Source organism: Armigeres subalbatus, chromosome 3, assembly GCF_024139115.2.
Source record: "Armigeres subalbatus isolate Guangzhou_Male chromosome 3, GZ_Asu_2, whole genome shotgun sequence".
Taxonomy (NCBI): Eukaryota; Metazoa; Arthropoda; class Insecta; order Diptera; family Culicidae; genus Armigeres; species Armigeres subalbatus.
The window spans coordinates 373,366,995-373,385,962 of NC_085141.1; the positions used below are offsets into that span (position 1 = coordinate 373,366,995).

General features: G+C 41.3%; 1 protein-coding gene across 2 annotated transcripts in view; it reads left to right on the top strand.

The window, feature by feature from the left end:
* The window catches only part of LOC134226492 (G protein-coupled receptor kinase 1), a 543,976-nt gene that overhangs the window by 449,518 nt on the left and 75,490 nt on the right, over positions 1–18,968 (top strand). The window contains exons 1-2 of one of the 2 annotated variants that reach the window (XM_062707301.1): positions 14,325–14,435; positions 15,938–16,126. The exons of the other annotated variant lie outside the window; for it this stretch is intronic. Coding sequence (XP_062563285.1) covers positions 14,409–14,435; positions 15,938–16,126 — 216 coding nt within the window. The 5' untranslated portion in view covers positions 14,325–14,408. Of the gene's footprint in view, positions 1–14,324; positions 14,436–15,937; positions 16,127–18,968 lie in introns of those variants that run through there. 2 annotated transcript variants of the gene reach the window in all.

Here is an 18,968-nt window from a genome sequence, read left to right on the forward strand (position 1 = left end):
TATTTCAAGCTTTCTCTGACAAAGCTTCTTCCACTGTCTTGGGTAATGCTTTCAGTCGCTCTCACCAACTTTCTTGGCTGCATATAAAACCACTAGCTACTAGCATTTCAAAGCTGGGTATTCCAGTCTCAACTTTTCAGCTAGAAACAGAGTTGATCCTAAATGCTCCATACATTATTCTTCAGGACAACATGATACAGTCCAATAATGGCTACCTCTTGTGGTCGTCTTCGTCGTCGCTCCTCACCACGCATTTTTCATCGCACAAATACAAATTTTCGGTAAGCAATTAGCACACCTTAAAACTATTTTTGCAGCTATTCATCGAATTTGACATAACTGTAATTAATCTGTGAGTCCAACGACCTTTGATCGCGATGTCCCACGTGATTTGCCATTCCAGTAACGAAGTTACTTATCCATAAAACACTCAACATTTTCTTCCAAGAGTATGCCAATACGTAACGCATGAATTTTGAGTTTCTAATCATTTCTGTTATTTTTAGGATTCTGAAACGTTAACAACAGAAGCTGTCAAAATTGTGATTTTAGGTTTGGCGAAGAAAAAATTAGAATTTCCAAAACTAACAAATTGGTTGATTTTTTGTTGCATCTTGAGAATTTCCAATAAATTCGTAAAGAAATTTGTTTTTTTTTTTCTTTTATATTTGCGCTTATGTGATGTGTGAGGAGAGATCGCAGCAAAGCCATGGGGCGTAATACGGACGAGATTGCTTTTAAATTTGTTGTCACGGTTTTTGTTCGTTTCCGCAAGAAATAGATTCGGCTGATGTATATATTTTTGTATATGTATTAGAAGAAAAAAGTTTAAGCCATCTCAAGTTTGAGATTTACGAGCTTGGTGACTTTTACTCAAGTGTATTCTGAGTTGAGCGTGCGAAATCGTTTGTGTAGTTTAAATACGGGGATGTATTTGGTGAAGACAAAGATATCAATTAATTAGAAAAAGAAGTTCAAGAAATAGTGTTTCGGGATTTTGAGTTAAGTTTTTGCAAATATAATATTTTTCTTCATTTCTTAAGGCGTTACAAAAACGTCGGTAAAAAGTTGTACTGGCTAAATTCTGGGTCACTTCTCATATTTAATGAATTCTTCCATTTCTTGTTCTAAATGATAATTAACTCGTCTACGATTTGGGTGAAGATGTTCGCGCTTCACTTCCACTTATGTAGCCTTTAATTGTTTAAAGTCTGTATGGTTTCAACATCTAATTGCCCCTCAATCATCAGCACCTAATCAGGAAAGATGTAAAACTATATTGCGGGATAAAGAGGAAATCCGACTCAACAATCGAACTGAATCGTACCAACAGTGCTCCACGACGTCCATTCCTGCACATCCCCTGAAGAGCATTCAATCATCGATGTGATCCCGGATTCCAATGATATAACTTTTCCGGACCCCATCTGCCGGAGCACTGGGAGTAATCACCCGCAGCATACAAAAACCAACAGTTCGACTAAAAGTTTCCCGGAAATCGAACGAGTCTACTCTGTCCGGGATGGTGATTCCAACCGACCACCATGGAGTTTTGCACTCTGGATTGTTGTGTTTGCATAATACCCATGGTGCTATGTGTGGCAGGGAGAAAGAGCAACTTAGTTGCAACTATTGTCTGCTTCGTTGAAGAAACTGCAAAACTTTTTTCCATCAATCACGTACTTTTCCCAGACATTCTCTAATGACGCTGTTGCTCGCACTATCTCCAAAAAGAATTTGACAACACTTTAATGAGGTCCTAAATTTTCCATTTACCACAGGAGCACCTTCTTCGGTCATATTTCACAAGTTAGTTGAGGTTAGTGGCAGGGGAAAATGTAGTTGAAGTCGTTTGGAACAAGTTTGGTTGGTTTTGACGATTATTGCCGATGTTGAAGCGTCGGCAGCTTGGAAAATCTTTCAAATAAGTTAATTACAGATCGCTTTTCTGTGTAACTCATTATCAAGTTTACGCCCTGGTTTCTATAGTTCCACATTATTGTGTGTTCATTGCAAAACTTTCGTCAATTCTAAATGCCTTCCTTCTCGTAACACCATTAGTGACGAAGCAATGTTTAATCTAATTTTACCCATCCTGCAACTTTCTCATACTTTGAAGAAAATAATAAAAATGTTTTTACTCGCCCAAGCTAAAACATCATCGTCAGAAAGTAGTAGGCGATGATTGAAGCATAAAAACCACGTTAGCATCCGAAGAAGCCATCCAGTTGGAAAAGTAACACAAAATTTCGTGACCCAGTAAATAAACTATTTATTCACAGATCACAGCTTGTTGCGTGGTGCTGACTGGCGCAAAAACTGCTCGCTGCTTTGTAGGAAATGAACGTTTTCAACTGTGTCTTCCTGCTTGCGCTTCCATTCGCAGAAAACTCTCACCCAGCATCAACACCGTTCGTTCGTTCGTTCGTTCGTGATGATAGTGAGAAAGTTTCCGAAAACGTTGCAATTAACATTTGCGAGTGACGAGCTCTGCAGAGTGGCTCTGCTAAATTGAATCCGTTAAGTGTTTTCGGTTTTGGCTGAGAAGGGGAAAGTTCGGAAGACTTGTTACCGATGTTGCTGGTGAGAAATTAAATACTTTCAAATTGAACACTGTGGGGCGAATTTAGTTCTTAAAAATTTCGGCAGAGCTGTCGATGAAAGGGTACTTTTTGGAGGCGAAAAATTCTGAGAAACTTCCATCCTCAATAATGGAGATGCATTATAATTCTATTTCATCGAAGCAGATTACTTGAAATATATTTGGAACTAAAATTTAAATGTTCCACAAAAACATAGGAAAAATAATAATTTAAAATTGACTCAATAGATCAAATAATAATGTAGGTAGTAGGGCAAAAAAAATTATAGTAAAAAAAAAAAAAACATGAAAAAACTGAATACACTCAACCCTCTTTTTTACGGCAGTTTTTTACGTCACTTCGTTTTACGCCCTCCTTTTTACGGCACGTGACGTAAAAAGAATTTGGAACATTATTGACATCCAAAAGTAAGTTTATAAGAAGGCAATTTTAGAAACCCAAAGAACAAAGCAGATGCTTTAATACTTCCATTTGGCTCTTCAATAATTGTTCGGTTCCAGGTCATCCAAGAGTTTCCCTGAAGTCTACACGCTGCAACCGAGGACCTAAGGTCTACAAGCGTGGCGAAAGAGCTGTTATCTATTGTAAAAAAATGGTTTATGCCCAATTGGATATATTGAATCAAATTCCGCTCCAGGTCAATTCCCTGGATTATAGGTCTTGGAGGTTCACCCGCGATACCGAAGGGTTGTTATCTCTTTTATTAAATGGTTCATGCTCTATATGGATCTATTAAACCAAAACTCAATATATACCTTAAGCAGCTGTTCCTTTTTTTTCCTGGTCACCCAAGAATTCCCTAGACTCCTCAGTCGCGGATTCATCCGAAATATGTCCTCCGAGCATTTGTCTTTCACCTTATGTCTCAAATGTAGGAATATGAGTTATGTCTTGTTGCTCTCTTGAGTTTCAATCAATATGGTCACCGAATCAACCAGTGTTTCTTTCGATGATAAATCTCTCAGCCGCGGTATCAACTCAATTATAGTCCTCCGAGAGTTTTAATTTTTCACTCTGGGTCTCAACTCCAGACATATGAGATGTAGTAAGATCTCCAAATCGTCCTGGAATTTGAATCAAATGGTCTGCAGAATCAACCAAGGCTTCCATGATGTCCTCCGCCGCGGTATCGAATCAACCCACCTGCGTCCTCCGATCATTTGTTTTTTTACTTGGGTCTCAAATCCAGACATATGAGATGTAGTGCAGATCTCCAAATCGTCCTGGAGTTTGAATCAAATGGTCCGGCGAATCCACCGCTGGGCTTCCATGATGTCCATAGCTGCGGTATCAAACTCCACCTATGTCCTCCGAGTAATTTTCTTTCACTTGCGTCTCCAATCCAGACATATGAGATGTTGTAAGATCTCCAAACTGTCCAGGAGCTTGAATTAAGTGGTCTGCCGGATCAACCAAGGCTTCCAAGATGTTTCATGCCGTAGAATAAGCACAATTATGTCCTCCGAGTACCTTTCACTTGCGTTTCAATTCCAGGCATATGGAGTTGTTTAACTGCGGCCTCTATGATGTCCTCAGCAACCCCAGTAACAACCTGCGCGTTGCACAAGTCAAACAATCATCCTAAGGGACATACTGTAGTTCTATAACGGTCATGAAAACCATTATTTGCACTACATGACTTCGGTAAAATCACAGCATAAAACTAAAATGTTTGTAGGGATGGTTCTAGCAATTTGATTGTGAATTAAATTCGGCAATTCATATGGGCCATGCCCTTTTTGATCCATAGCACTAAAGTGAATATAAGCTTCAACTATTGTTCCCTTTGCAGATCATCCAAGTGAATATCATCCATCCCTGAAATATGATATCTCTTTTTAAAAAACTTGCTCTGCTACCCGTTTTGATCCATAGGACTAAATTGGATACCTCTTCAACTATTGTTCCATTCCAGGTAATTTGAGAAAGTCATTGAGTACTGGTCTTTAGGTCTACAGGATTATTATTTTTAAATGGTCCATCCCATTTTGATCCATAGATCCATATTAGATACGCATTTAACAATTATTCCACCCCAGGTCATCGAAGAAATATCTGAAATCTAGACTTCGTGGCCGGGGACATAATGGAAAGTTCCAGTTGATTGAAGTGGTAGACCATTTGATTAAATCTCTAGAACAATTGGGAGATCTTACAACATTTTTTATTATCTTTATTGTAGAGGTTTGCAGCCCTGGGCTGGCTCATGCACCTCTAGCATCTTACAACATGTATACATGTCAGAATCTTGAGACGCAATTCGCAAACTATCCAAATTCCAGGAAAACTTTGAGATCTTTCAACACCTCATATGCTCTTGAATTAAGACGAGTGAAAGACAAAAACTCGGTGAATATAATTGAGTTGATACCGCGAGTGAAGAAATCATAGAAAGCCTTGGTTGATTTGGTAGACCATTTGATTCAAACTCCAGGACAATTTGGAGATCGTACAATATCGAATATGCCTGTATTTGGAGACGTTAGTAAAAGACCAATGACTCAGAAGACAAAGTTGGGCTTGACTTATCGAGGGCTGGAGACATCGTGGAAGCTCTAGGGCTGATTTATGTAGACCATTTGATTCAAACTCCAGGACAATTCATATACATGGGCTTGAGACGTAGGTAGAAAGACAAATACTCGGACATCGTGCAAGCAATTCATTAGATTCGATAGACCATTTGATTCTATCTCCAGAACATATTGGAGATCTTAAAAAATCTCATATGCCTGGATGTAACAAGACGTAAGTGAAAGTATGTCAAATAATCGGAGGACATAATTGCTGATACCTGCATGGCTGGGGGAGCACCATGGAAGCCTTTGGTTGATTCATTAGATTTTTTGATTTTAATCTCCACGACATTTTGGAGATCTATACATACACCTCTATATACCTGGACTTGAGATGTTAGTAAAATACTAATACTCAGAAAGACAAAATTGGGTTGATACGTGGCTTCTGGACATTGTGGCAGCCTTTGCCAGTTGATTATGTGTAGACCATTTGATTCAAACTCCAGGACAATTTGGAGATCTTAAAACAACTCATATACCTGAACTTGAGACGCAAGTGAATGACAAATACTCGGAGGAGGCATGATTGAGATGAAAGTACACCGCGGCTGGGGGCACTATGCGAAGCCCCTTGGTTGATTCTTTTCACCGATTTGATTTTAAACTCCAGGACAATTTGGAGATCTTACAATATCGAATATGCCTGTATTTGAGACGTTAGTAAAAGCACCAATACGCAGAAGACAAAATTGGGTTGACACCGAGGTTAGGGACATCGTGGAAAGCCTTGTTTGATTCTGTAGACCATTTGATTCAAACTCCAGGACAATTTGCAAATCTCAAAACATCTCGCATACTTGGAACTTAAGACGCAAAGTTGAAAGACAAATACTCAGAAGGCATGATTGGGATGATACCGCGGCTGAGGACATCATGCAAGCCTCAGTAGATTCGTTAGACCATTTGATTCAAACTCCAGGACGATTTGGGAGATCTTACAACTTCATACACATGCAAAATTGAAGACGGATGCTGAAAGACAAATAATCGAGGACAAAATTGGGTTGATACCAGAGACTGGAGACATCATGGGAAGCCTTTGGTTGATTCGGTGGACCATTTGATTCAAACTTCAGGATACCCTAACTTTGGAGATCTTACAACACCTCATATGGCGTCTTGTTTTTGAGACGCAAGTGAAAGACAAATCCTCGGAGGATGCATTTTTATTGAGTTCATACCACGACTTGGGATATCATGAAGGCTTTGGATTTGATTCGGTAGACCATTTGATTCAAAACTCCAGGACGATTTGGAAATCTTATAACATCTGCCTGCTGGATTCGAGAAATCTTTTAACAATGCCTCATGTAAGACGCAAGTGAATGTATTTCAAAAGTTATCCTCACTATCAATAAATTAAGTGGAAATACTAGAAATTTTAGCAAAAATTCTTTTTACGATGTCCACATTCAGGTTTACGTCCCCAATAAGTGACGTAAAAAAGCAAGAGGGTTGACTCGAAATTTCCTGAACTCTTAAAACTATGCAAGAGAGACAAACATTCACTTTTTTGACAAACTTAAAATATTAAAATTTCATATAATTCTTTGTTTCATACCCTTCCTTAACGGCATAAAGTACTAACGCTTCATGCTACGGCAATAAAATAGTCTCATTTGAATACTCATCACATTTACCAAAAGGACTTCAAGAGTCAATATAACAAAGTTACATGTAAGCGTAGTAAGCAGTTTCCTCAGTGCTTCAAAACCTCTGAGATTTTTTCTCAAACATTTAATTTTTGTCGTTTTTACCAATTATACAACAGTTGTCCTTACGAGAAGTTATGTTCCATTACCAGCTAATAATCTATGGGACAATTCAGTCATTTCCTTCTGATCCATCGAATCTGCCGTTTGGCAACATTTCACTACCCCTTTTCTGGCATTTTCTGTGTCAGATACACAATGTGCTTCCCTGAAGGTGCATTTCCAGTCGAAATCCAGACTCCTCGAGATATTTAGAAGACATCCCAGTAACATTTTGGTTTTATGCTGGTTTTAGTAACACTCTTGCAGAGTAAATTATGGTTCCTCAAAGAGCGTTATAAAACTAAAATGTTACTGGGGATGCTATGGGAGTAATTGTCACCCATCTGTTAGAGCGGGAACTTTGCTGGCTTAACCTGTTTTTTGAAAAAGACAACCATCCTCAGTTTTCTCCGGAGAGAATTCGATACCCAGCTTCGTAGCTTTAACTTACTTACTTATGGATCCTGTACACCTTCGGTGGTGCAAAGGGCCGACTTGAAAGATCCTCACCATCCTGAGCGTTGCCCCAGCTTTTAGCCTTTTAATCCTTGCCAGTTGGTTAGATTTCTTGTCGACTTCTTTTTTTCTTTCTTTATGGAGGCTTCTGCCGTCATGTAGCCTCTGGGTCTGCCTTCTTGCCGCGATGTCCTGCTGGGTCTCCAGTCTAATGCTTACAGTTTACAGATTTCGTTTCCGCCCTTACGTAGAGTGTGGCCGAACCCCAGCCCCACTTCCGGTCCTGAATTTGCCTGTTGCTATCGGCCTCTGGTGACAACGACTTAAATGGGGCTCGTTGTTTGAGATCCAGTTGTGAACCCACCAGGCCCGAATTATATACCGCAGGCATCTGTTAATGAACACCTGCAGCCGTGGAGTGTTCTCTCACTGATACACACCATGTTCTCACACTAGTATATAACAGCACAGATTTCACGTTAGAGTTGAAAATGCGTATTCTTGGTGCGTTCACTTATTCTACCTGTTTTTCAGATATTTCTTAAACTCGCAAAAGCAGCCTCTTGCTTTTCTTTGATTTACGTGTGCGCCTATGTCGATCTTGGTAGCGCTGTCTGACGCCATTTTGGCTACCAAGATATTGGAAGCTTTCAACATTCTCTACTGATTGCTCGGCTACACTGAAGACATCTGGAAAGGGTCCCCGTGTTCACATTCAACGATTTGTCTGTTGACGTTGATGACAAATCCTGCCGAAGAGGAGCGGTCGTGGTCCAAGTGGGGAGAGATCCATGTAGCTGATTCATGAAGTTGCTGAGTCACCATGAGAAAAACTCCATGCGCTTCTCTGACAACAAATTGTACTAAATAGTTGCTTTAAAAATTGGTGAAAGTCCACACTAGTGAGTTCTGGTCGGATAAGACATCAACGCAAACTGAATCAAAAGCCCCTTAATGTCCAAAAAACTGGGTACATTTTGCTCTTTTTTTAGCGAAAGTAAGCCGAATTTCTGAAGAAAGCAACGCAAGACAGTCGTTCGTTCACTCTGTTCCTTGCGGAAACCAAATTGTGTATCTGACAACAAACTATTCGATTCAACCCATTTGTCTAACCGGAAGAGAATCATCTTCTCCAACAGCTTCCTGAAGACAGGACAGCATCGCGATGGGGAAGGCGATACGAAGTTACAATCCGACGCGGGTTTTCCGGGCTTCTGTATGGTTATTACCTTCACTTTCCTCTAATCATCCGGGAACAATGTTGCACTCCAGTAACTGATTGAATAAAGCCTCAATAAGCGCCTCTTCTCTCGACGTCTGGGAGGTTTTGAGTAAATTGAACTTGATTCTATCCATCCCAGGAGCGGGAATTGTTACATGAAAGGAGAGCAAGCGAGAATTCAATCATCGAAAACGGCGATCCATATCATCCCTGTTAGCAAAAGAATCACGTGACCCTTTCTTCACCGGCACCCTGAATCTGGACAATCTTTCTTCAAACTTGGATCTCGAGCGCAATGTACCGTTTGTGAAGTACGATCGAGCCGTGTTTCCTGAAATTCTTTGAACGCGGTGGATTTCTTTGCGATAAAAGTTGTGTACACTCGACATCCCACCACGTGTAATGATTCCCTATGAACCGGAAAGCTCCTATAGCACTGGCACGACGTTACAGTGCATGAAGAGCGCTGTCAAGAATCAACTGGAATAGGTAAAAACTCGTACTCTTCTCGCGGGGAAGTGCTTCTATCGACATATTACGCCATCAATGATGACCTCCTCATTTTATTTGGCTTCATCAGACTAAGGCCTGGAGTGGCCTGTGCTGCACATAAAAGACTTCTCCATTCAGCTCGGTTCATGGCTTGCACTTCGCCAACCACGCAGTCTGCGGAGGGTCCACAAAGTCGTCCCTCCACCTGATCGATCCACCTTGCCTGCATGTGCACCCTCGCCTTTCTTGTTCCCGGTCGGATCGCTTGTCGCAGGAACCATTTTCACCGGATTACTGTCCGAACATTCTGGCTACGGTGCCCGGCTCCACCGCAGTCTTCCGATTTTCGGCGGTGTGAACGATGATGAGTTCTCCCAACAGCTGATGCAACTCGCCATGGTTCATTTCGTTTCCTCCACGTACACACGTACCGTCCGCCATCTGTAACCCACCATTATGATGGTACTGGCAACACTTTCCTTTCGAAGAAACTCCCAGTGCGAAGCGTTCGTCCTCCACGAGCATCGTCCAGGTCTCAGTCCGTAGAGAACCACTCCGGTCTTTATAAGCGTTTGTAGATAATCAGTTTGGTTTACGGCGGCGAACTCTATTCGATTGGAGCGTCTTGCGGAGTCCAAGTACGTACGATTTCCAGCCACTATGCGTCTCCGAATTTCTCTGCTGGTATCGTCATATCGGCGGTCACCCAGTGAGCCCAAGTACCACGAATTCTTCAACCACCTCGATTTCGTCACCACCGATAGAAACTCGTGGTGGGTGGCTCATTGACCTCTCTTGAGCCTCTTCCTATCATGTACTTCGTCTTCGACGTGTTGATGACTAGTCAATCCGTTTAGCTTCGCTTTTCAGTCTGATGGGCTTCCTCCATCCTCTCAAAGTTACGATGCCATGATATCAATGTCGTCAGCGAAACCAAATAACTGGACGGACTTCGTGAAAATCGTACCACTCGTGTCAATCCCTGCCCTTCGTATTACTCACTCCAAAGCGATGTTGAATAGCAGACACGAAAGACCATCACCTTGCCGTAACCCTCTACGGGTTTCGAAGGGACTCGAGAATGCCCTGAAACTCGAACTACGCACATCACCCGATCCAGCGTCGCCTTGATCAACCGTATCAGTTTATCCGGAAATCCGTTTTCGTGCATTAGCTGCCATAGCTGGTCCCGATCGATTGTATCATATGCGGCTTTGAAGTCGATTAATAGATGATGTGTGGGCACGTTATATTCGCGGCATTTCTGCAATACCTGACGTATGGCGAACACCTGGTCTGTGGTAGGCGTTCACCCATAAATCCCGCCTGGTACTGCCCACGAACTCTCTTCCATTTGTTATTAGTCGATGGCATAAAATTTGACCTCCTCATATGTGCCCCAATCGATGTGCTTCGTAAGGTCATATGAAAGGTCGATAGAAACAGATTGATTATGCCTATTGGAAATCAGAGACTTCGATCGGCAAATGATCACTACCATGGGGATCTTGGACCACCTTCAAGTACAGTCCAACGATAATGAGCTCAAAAAAAGATCTAAACGGCTATCTCTTGCTGGAGGAGCCACTCGTGTAACTTCTCCTGTATTTAAAATTGACATATTAAAGTCGTCGCAGAGGTCGTATATCATTGTTGAACAGTTGCCGTCGTACAGTTAAACCCCCCTGGCTGTTCCCGTGGGAGTTAAAAATCTCCCAGGAGCAACCGTGGCTCGGCATAACCGACCAGATGTGCGAGAGATCTCTACAAGATATCACGGTGTTTGGAGGAATATATATCGAGGCGATACTAAGGTCTTTTCTCGAATAATCATCTGACATGCGACAACTTCGGCGCCAGACATCGGCGCAAGATCGACTCTATAGAATGATTGCTGGATCCCTAAAGCACCCTCCATAACGATTTGCCCGATCGCGGCGGATTTTGTTGAAATCAGGAAAATGAAGGTTCACATCTGGTGTGAGCCAAGTTTCACATAAAGCAAAAGCATCACATTGTAATTTGTTAACTAAAAATTTGAAAATATCTAATTTTGGAAGAATACTTCGACAGTTCCACTGTAGAATCGAAATCATGTTACCCTTATTGACTAAGTTAGCCATCGAAGGATACAAATGACTCGAGCAGGGGCATTTTCGGAGCCAGCTGCTTCAGGAGAGGAGTCAGAATAGACAGAACAGCTTTGACCATATTCTTCACGTAGTCGGAAGCATCAAAGAAGTTGATGGTGAGCTCCACGATGCCAGAAAATGTGAACATTGGAGAGCTCGGGAGTTCTTCTGCTCGCTCTCTATGCTCTCTTTCCGACTGAGAAATCGCAAAAATTGGGGCAACTGGTATTTTAAATGTTCCCGGAAGCGGTGGAAACTCTCGATCATCCCGATGTGAAACCACAAAAGTTGAACGTTTTTGAGTATATCCACCCGCTTTGAATTTGACCATGTTGGATTGGGGCTCACTTTGAGGCTGTTTTCTAGGCTTTTTCGAGGGTCGCTGGCTCTCGTTTTATTCTCTTCCTCGTTGAGCCATTGAAAACAAAGGGAACCCCATTTCCAACCTCGGAGTCAGAACTCAGAGCTACCTTGATCGTCCAAAGGAAGAGACGAGTAGATGGTGTCAGAAACGACTGGAGAAGCGGTCTTTCTCGATATTTCGGCGTAACTTCGCCGAGAACGCTGCCGAAGAGACCGCTTCTGGTGGATTCGCTGCTGTATGTACGTTGGGCAATCTGCAAGAGTATGTGGAGGGCTTTCGTTACAATAGACACATTTCGGTTTATTAGAGCAGTACTGAGCGGTGTGACCCATCTGCTTGCAATAAACACAATTCATCACCTTCGGTACATACAGCCGAAGAAGTAGACGAAGTTTGCCAATCACTACGTAGTCAGGCAGTGCGAACCCGAAAAAGGTGACGCAGAAAGAGACAGTCGGAAATAAATCCGCTTCTCTCCCTCCTGCGACACGGAATACATTTATTTGCAATCCAGTATCGCAACAGTCAATCAGTGGCAATCTCGTTGGCCTGTTTGTGATCACTGACAGTGACGCGAAACTTACTGGACAGACGAGAATCGCTTTTCCAGATCTTTGCTGATCTGGCTGATATTCAAACGTTTGCCTTTGGGTCGAAAGAAAACAACATACGGCCCACTAGAGTCGTGAGAGTAAGCCTTGGGACGGGGGCTCGTAGAGGAAATTTTAGCGTTGCTGGAGTCCATTTCGTTTAGTTTGGAACACCTGAATGCAACAGAAACATCTGACATGGAATACGAAGTACCCCCGCCAACTTCGCCCTCGCGCATTGCGGACACGAAATGCGCCGCTGCAACGAGGCACAATCTATTTTAAAACTAAACAATTATCACTAGGCCAGAAAAAAAAACACACACACAAAATAATGAGAGGGGAAGACGAGAAAAAAAGGAAAAAACAAAACTATTCCACTAAGATGGAGAAGAGAGGGGAACAATGAGAGGAAGCTTGTAGTAAGTAAATGCTTGCGTCCACACAGCTGTTTCGCCGGCTAACGGTTCTGGCAGCACACACTGGATGGATGGACACTCGCCGGTGGTGCGGTCGAAGCGAACCACGCTGTTGTTGGTGTTCTCGCCGCAGACAACACTGCAACTGGGTGGATGGATGGTAGCAGGACGGCAGCGTCTGTTTTGGTGGAGACGCACAATGGATGATGACTGCCGTTGCGTTGTCTTGAAAAACCAACGAAATGGCTACTTAACTGTTTCAGCTAAGCACCACTTCCACTATCCTTCAAAACACTTTCGGAAAAAAAAAACCTCTACCTGTACTTCAGGAAAAAAAAACCAAAAGAGAAGCAGACCGTACGCAGACTTACAACCGTCGCACTCGGATGCTCGACGTGGAATGATTTGTCGAGTATGGGCAATTTCCTTTAGAGAAAATATTTTTTTAAAACCAAAAACGATTTTGGACCTTTTGGATCAAAAAAGACTTATAGAAACTTTCCAGGATTCTTTCACGAACTGGCTGTGTATGAGTAGAAAGTAGACTAGACTAGACTAGATGTGTTTTTCGAGTATTTGTTATAGAATTCGGTGGGGCACACCTCTGTGTGACAGTGAAACAGTACTTGCCGTTTGCTATATAAATCTCGCTTAACTTTTCAAAAGGACCTAAGTAACACTTTTTTCATGAATTAATTTGAATAGCGCAATCAATAGCTTTCATGTTGTTCTCATATATTCAATGGCTTTGAAACCATCGAAGTAGGCCTAATGTTAACCACAACTTAGAGTCACATCATCAGCAATCAAAGCAATCGGGGAATGAGTAGTCGTCAGTGAACAGACAGTGCGATAAGGTGTTCCAAGTGGCTCCCGCTTGCCAACAGTCAGGATGAACTCCACAACCTCCAATTTGGAAATTCTTAATGAACACTAAGTGGGGCGATTATGTGAGGAGATTGAATGCCAACAAAGAATGGATTTGGAAATTTTGGTTCCAAATTGAACTGTCCATCTCATTATTTCATGGCAACAACTGTTTTAATTTATTGGCAATCGACACATTGCCTATTTGGCCTGCATCACCCGCCTCCACAACAAAGCCGTCTTCTCCAGGAACAAATGATTAAATAATGACGATAAAACTCCTCTCGATAATTCTAATTCTTAATTACATAACTCGCTCAATCACTGAATCACTCCAAGACAAGAATGTTGCGATGATTATGACGATCATGACGAACGCCTGCCTAAGTTCCGCCATGGGCGGAGAAAACAGTTTGCTCTTCCTCGAATCGCTTTCTGCTGTTTATCCCTTTTTCCGCTTGTAGAGCAAGTTTTCCCCCCATTCCTCCTCGTCAAGAACACTTTCAGCAGTGTACCTAATTATGCTTTCTTGGGCCGACCACACAGCCGACTAACTACACGAGCAAAACGTTTGCCTAGACCGTCTGCTTCCAGAAAGATGCGTCCGTGTCTTCAATCATCCGGCAGCGAACCACCCCATCACTACTGTGGGGGATGATGCTCCTCATCGCGTAATCGCATCACGCTTTTCCTCTTCCGGAGTTTTCTCCTTCATCGCCATCAACCCGATCGGCCATCGCTCATTCAGTCAGCCAGCCTCCGGGGCGCTGCCTGATGAAACAATGTCGTTAGCAACTAACAGTTTGTTTTCCATGTTTTCCTCCCACCCTCCCCCACATTCCTGTTCCGTTCCAGATCAAAGCCTACGAAAAGACAGAGTGCCACGACGAGCGGCGGAAGCAAGCCAGAGACATTTACGACAATTTTATTATGAAAGAAATGCTGTCGCACACACACGTGAGTATATTTGAGTGTTTCTGTTGAGAGTAAATTGTTTTAGGTGATGTATCTATCTGCAGCAGTATGGCGTACTTATTTCTATCGGGGCTTTTATCGACATGAGATAATTTTGTCTAAAGAGTTATAGGCAATTGAGTTTACGATGTCTTTTTCAGGATTCATCGGACACTAAACGTAAAATAAGAATAGAAAACCAAATTTTAACAATATTATGATTCGTTTTCTGGCAACTTTTGATGCTTCGAGTAAAACTTATTCAAGTAAACAGAATTTTCCAGCGACTAGACGAAAAATATAGAGAAAGATTTTTTTCAGCTATTGTAGGATGATTTGTCTCTTCTATTAGTAGCTTAATTTTTAGTTGTATTCTAAAGTTTCAATTTTCGAGAGAATATTTTCGGCTTTTCAGATAATTGATCCTATATTCCAAACCTTATTTTGCTTTAGGAAGATTTTTCAGCTTCTACGAAGATCTTTACTAATATTTTAAAGTAGCACTTTTACCTCAGCCTTCTCTACTCACAGCAGAAGCTTAAAAAACCTCTCCTGTTTTTTAGTTACAAAGATAACCTTATTTAGTTTTTTTATAAATAATTTAGCTTTTCCAGCTTTTTGCTACTAACTTCAGAGCTAGTAGTAAGGTATTCCCAGCTGTAAAAACAGTTTAGAGAATTACGGCACCAGTGATAGAATGGCAAGGGTTAGTGCCTTTTTAATTACAGGGGCATTGGCCCACTGTTTTTAATTTTTTTCCTTAATTCGAAAAAAAGTTTCTTAAATGAAAAAAAAATTAAGACTTATGTAGAAGCTTTTGTCTTTTGGAAAATAGTAACATTAGTAGTTTCTAAGTTTTCTCCAGGAATTTTTACAGTTTTCTGAAAAGAATATTTCAGGCATCCAATACTGAACAAAGTAAAATAATTTTTCAAGTTTTGATGTACTTAATAGGCTCACAACTGTTTGAATCTTACTAATAAATTGTCGGCTTTCAGTCTTTACTGGCTATTAAAATGACATATTTATTCTCCTCCGACGTTTTAATGGTCTATTCCATCTAACCCTTGAAAAAGATGGAATAAACCATTGAAACGTCAGGTGTAAAATAAATATGTTGTTTAAAATAACCAGTAAAGACTGAACCAAAAATTCTTTGATTTACATCTGTTTAGAGACGAGTTTTTCTAGTTCCTGAATTAGGGTTTATGAGCTATAAAGGAAGCTTATTATTTATTTAAACTGACATTCGTGTAAGCTTTTTATAAGTTTTAGAGGATTTTGGGGGTTTTAATTCGGTTAATTTATTTCAATTATTTAATTTAGGCAGACAATGTGTGTACACTACTTTAAATAATTTACAGCTTGCCGCGATAGAAATCGTCAACCTAAACAGTTTCTCGCGAAAAACAGCCTCCCCTCCTTTTGTACCGCCTGCTGTGATCCACTTTGTCGCTAATCTGTCAAAATCCTCTTGTCTCACATGCTCACACGCAACCCATCAGGAATACTCGAAGGAGGCGGTGGCGCACGTGCAAAAGTACCTCATGAAGAACGAAGTTCCGGTGAATCTGTTCGAGCCGTACATCGAGGAAATCTTCCACCACCTGCGGGGCGAACCGTTTCGGAAGTTTCTCGAAAGCGACAAGTACACCCGCTTCTGCCAGTGGAAGAACCTGGAGCTCAACATTCAGGTGAGTGAGTCACGCAAGCCACGGCGATAAGGTCGGGGAACAAATCGACTGCAAATCGCAGGTCAAATGGATCGAATTGAAAATTTGCGTTATACAAATTTGTCCGTTTCTGCATCTTCGTCTGACTATTCTGTAAGGCAACTGTCTCCCCCACTTGGGGAGCAGCACGAATGGGGATCAGATACCGAGAAGGTTTTTCCATTTTCTGTCGAACGACGTGAATCCAAGGAATGCTTGGATCTGACTCAGAATAGCCAAATTTAATCCGTAGCTTACTTGGACGGTTGTGAGTCGTGGAATCACGGTTGTCATAATCTGATTCCGAGTGATGCAAAAGTCAGTGAGGTGCGAAATTGGTGGGAGAAGGGAATCTCTTTTCAATAGAAATTGAAATCTAATGAAATTTTTCCCCCAGCACGTATCGATTGTGGGAGCAGTAAAATAGGGAAATCAAGAGTTTGAAATTACATCACTTAGTGTCACTTAAAAAGTCTTCCACCGGTACAAAAAAAATCCCGCATGCACGTTACTGTCATTTTGTAGAAGAAAATATAATTTTATGACATTCCTTGCACTAAGCGTTTTGTATCAAATCTCACATACAAACTGATCAGAGAATGCTTTTTGTTTTTTCAGCTCATTGAATTGAATCGGTTTATATGGTTTCGTTTAATACATCTAAACAACCCTCCTTGATTTCTAGGAACAAGTATATGTATCGTATACAGCAATATAAGTTTGACTCACGATACCATCCTAATTCCATTCATTTTGATCACAAAAGGACAAAAGTACACAAATAAGCATGGTGCCGATTGACTTAGCTCAATCCGTGAACTTGTAGCAAGTTAAGGCTAACTGTGCATGGAATTAATAAAAATGTAGAAAAATCAGGTCAGTGAATCAATAAAACATCTCGTAAGAAGGTTATGTAATCGATTGCTTACAAGTTACAACATCCTGAAGATTCAATGTTTTCTCTTCGAGATAGCAATGCCCATTATGTAATAAATTTTTTACGACCAATCCTGATTGTTCAGATTGTTCAGCTACTAAGAAGCGTGAACCATTCATAAAGTAGCCTTTTCTCTTTCTACTTTGCGTTTTATCACCTACACCCTCCTCGAAGCAAATTTTTCTTGCGGCTTAGGAAATGGAAATATGATGAATAATTTTTTTAAACAGAAAACTAATTAGAACAGAAATGAATTAAAATGTTCAGTGTCACTGTCACTTTTCCGGATTTTGGATTCTTCCCAGCTTATGTTAGACAGTTGGCAAGCTGTTGAAAAATTATTTTCGAGCTCCTGGAAGATCTTTTCCCAGTTCATTCCACTAGCTGGAAGATTTTTTTCTGTAAACTGGAAGGTTGGAAGAGCTTCTTTAACAAACTTTCAAAGTTCATACAAAGGTTAAAAAAACATCTTTTAAAAGTTGACGAAGCACTTCCAGAAGCTAATAAAAATTTCAATAGACACACATACTGTAATAGCATCATCCATATGCTTCAAAAGCTTCTTCCAGAAGCTGCCAAAGCTTCTTTCAAAAGCTACAGAAGCTACAAAGGTTTTTTCCAGAAGCTGTGCAAGAGTCTTTCAGAATCTGCAAGAAATTCTTTCACTGGAAAGTTTCATCTTTTGGAAACGACGAAGGATTCTTCTTCAAGAAGCTGTGGAGATTCTTTTTCCAGAATCTGCTAGAGCATATACCAAAAGCTGCAGAAGCGAAAGCTTCTTTCAGAAACTGCAAAATTTCTTACAGGATCTGCGAAGCTCTTTACAGAAACTGTGGAAGCTTCTTACAAAGCTGCGAAACCTACTTACAAAAGCTGCAAAACTTCTTACAGGAGCTGCGAAAGCTTCTTACAGAAGCTGCAAAACCTTCTTACAAGAGCTGCAAAACTTCTTATAGAAACTGTGAAAGCTTCTTACAGAAGCTGCGAAAGCTTCTTAAAGAAGCTGCGAAAGTTTCATACAGAAGCTGCGAAAGCTTCTTCCGGAAGCTGCGAAAGCTTCTAACAGAAACTGCGAAAAGCTTCTTACAGAAACTGCGAAAGCTTCTTACAGAATTTTAAAGCTTACAGCTTCTTACAAAGCTGCGAAATCTTTACAGAAGCTGCGAAATCTTTTTACAGAAGCTGCGAAAGCTTCTAACAGAAGCTTCTGAAAGCTTCTTGCAGAAGCTGCGAAAGCTTCTTACAGAAACTGCTGAAAGCTTCTTACAGAAACTGCGAAAGCTTCTTACAGAAACTGTGAAAGCTTCTTACAGAGCTGCAGAAAGCTTCTTGCAGAAGTTGCAGCTTCTTGCAGAAGCTGCGAAGCTTCTTACAGAAACTGCAAGCTTCTTACAGAAGCTGCGAAAGCTTCTTACAGAGCTGCGAAACTTCTTACAGAGCTGCAGAAGCTTCTTACAGAAGCTGCGAAGCTTCTTACAGAGCTGCGAAGCTTCTTACAGAGCTGCGAAGCTTCTTACAGAGCTGAGAAGCTTCTTACAGAGCTGCAGAAAGCTTCTTACAGAGCTGCGAAAGCTTCTTACAGAAGCTGCGAAGCTTCTTACAGAGCTGCGAAAGCTTCTTACAGAAGCTGCAAAACTTCATACAGAAGCTGCAAAGCTTCCTACAGCAGCTGCAGGGTTTCCTACAGAGCTGCGAAAGCTTCCTACAGAAGCTGCAAAGCTTCATGCAGAAGCTGAGAAGCTTCCTACAGAGCTGTGAAGCTTCCTACAGAGCTGCAGAAGCTTCCTACAGAAGCTGTGAAAGCTTCCTACAGAATTTGCAGAAGCTTCTTACAGTGGCTGCAGAAGCTTCTTACAGTGGCTGCAGAAAGCTTCTTATAGATGCTGC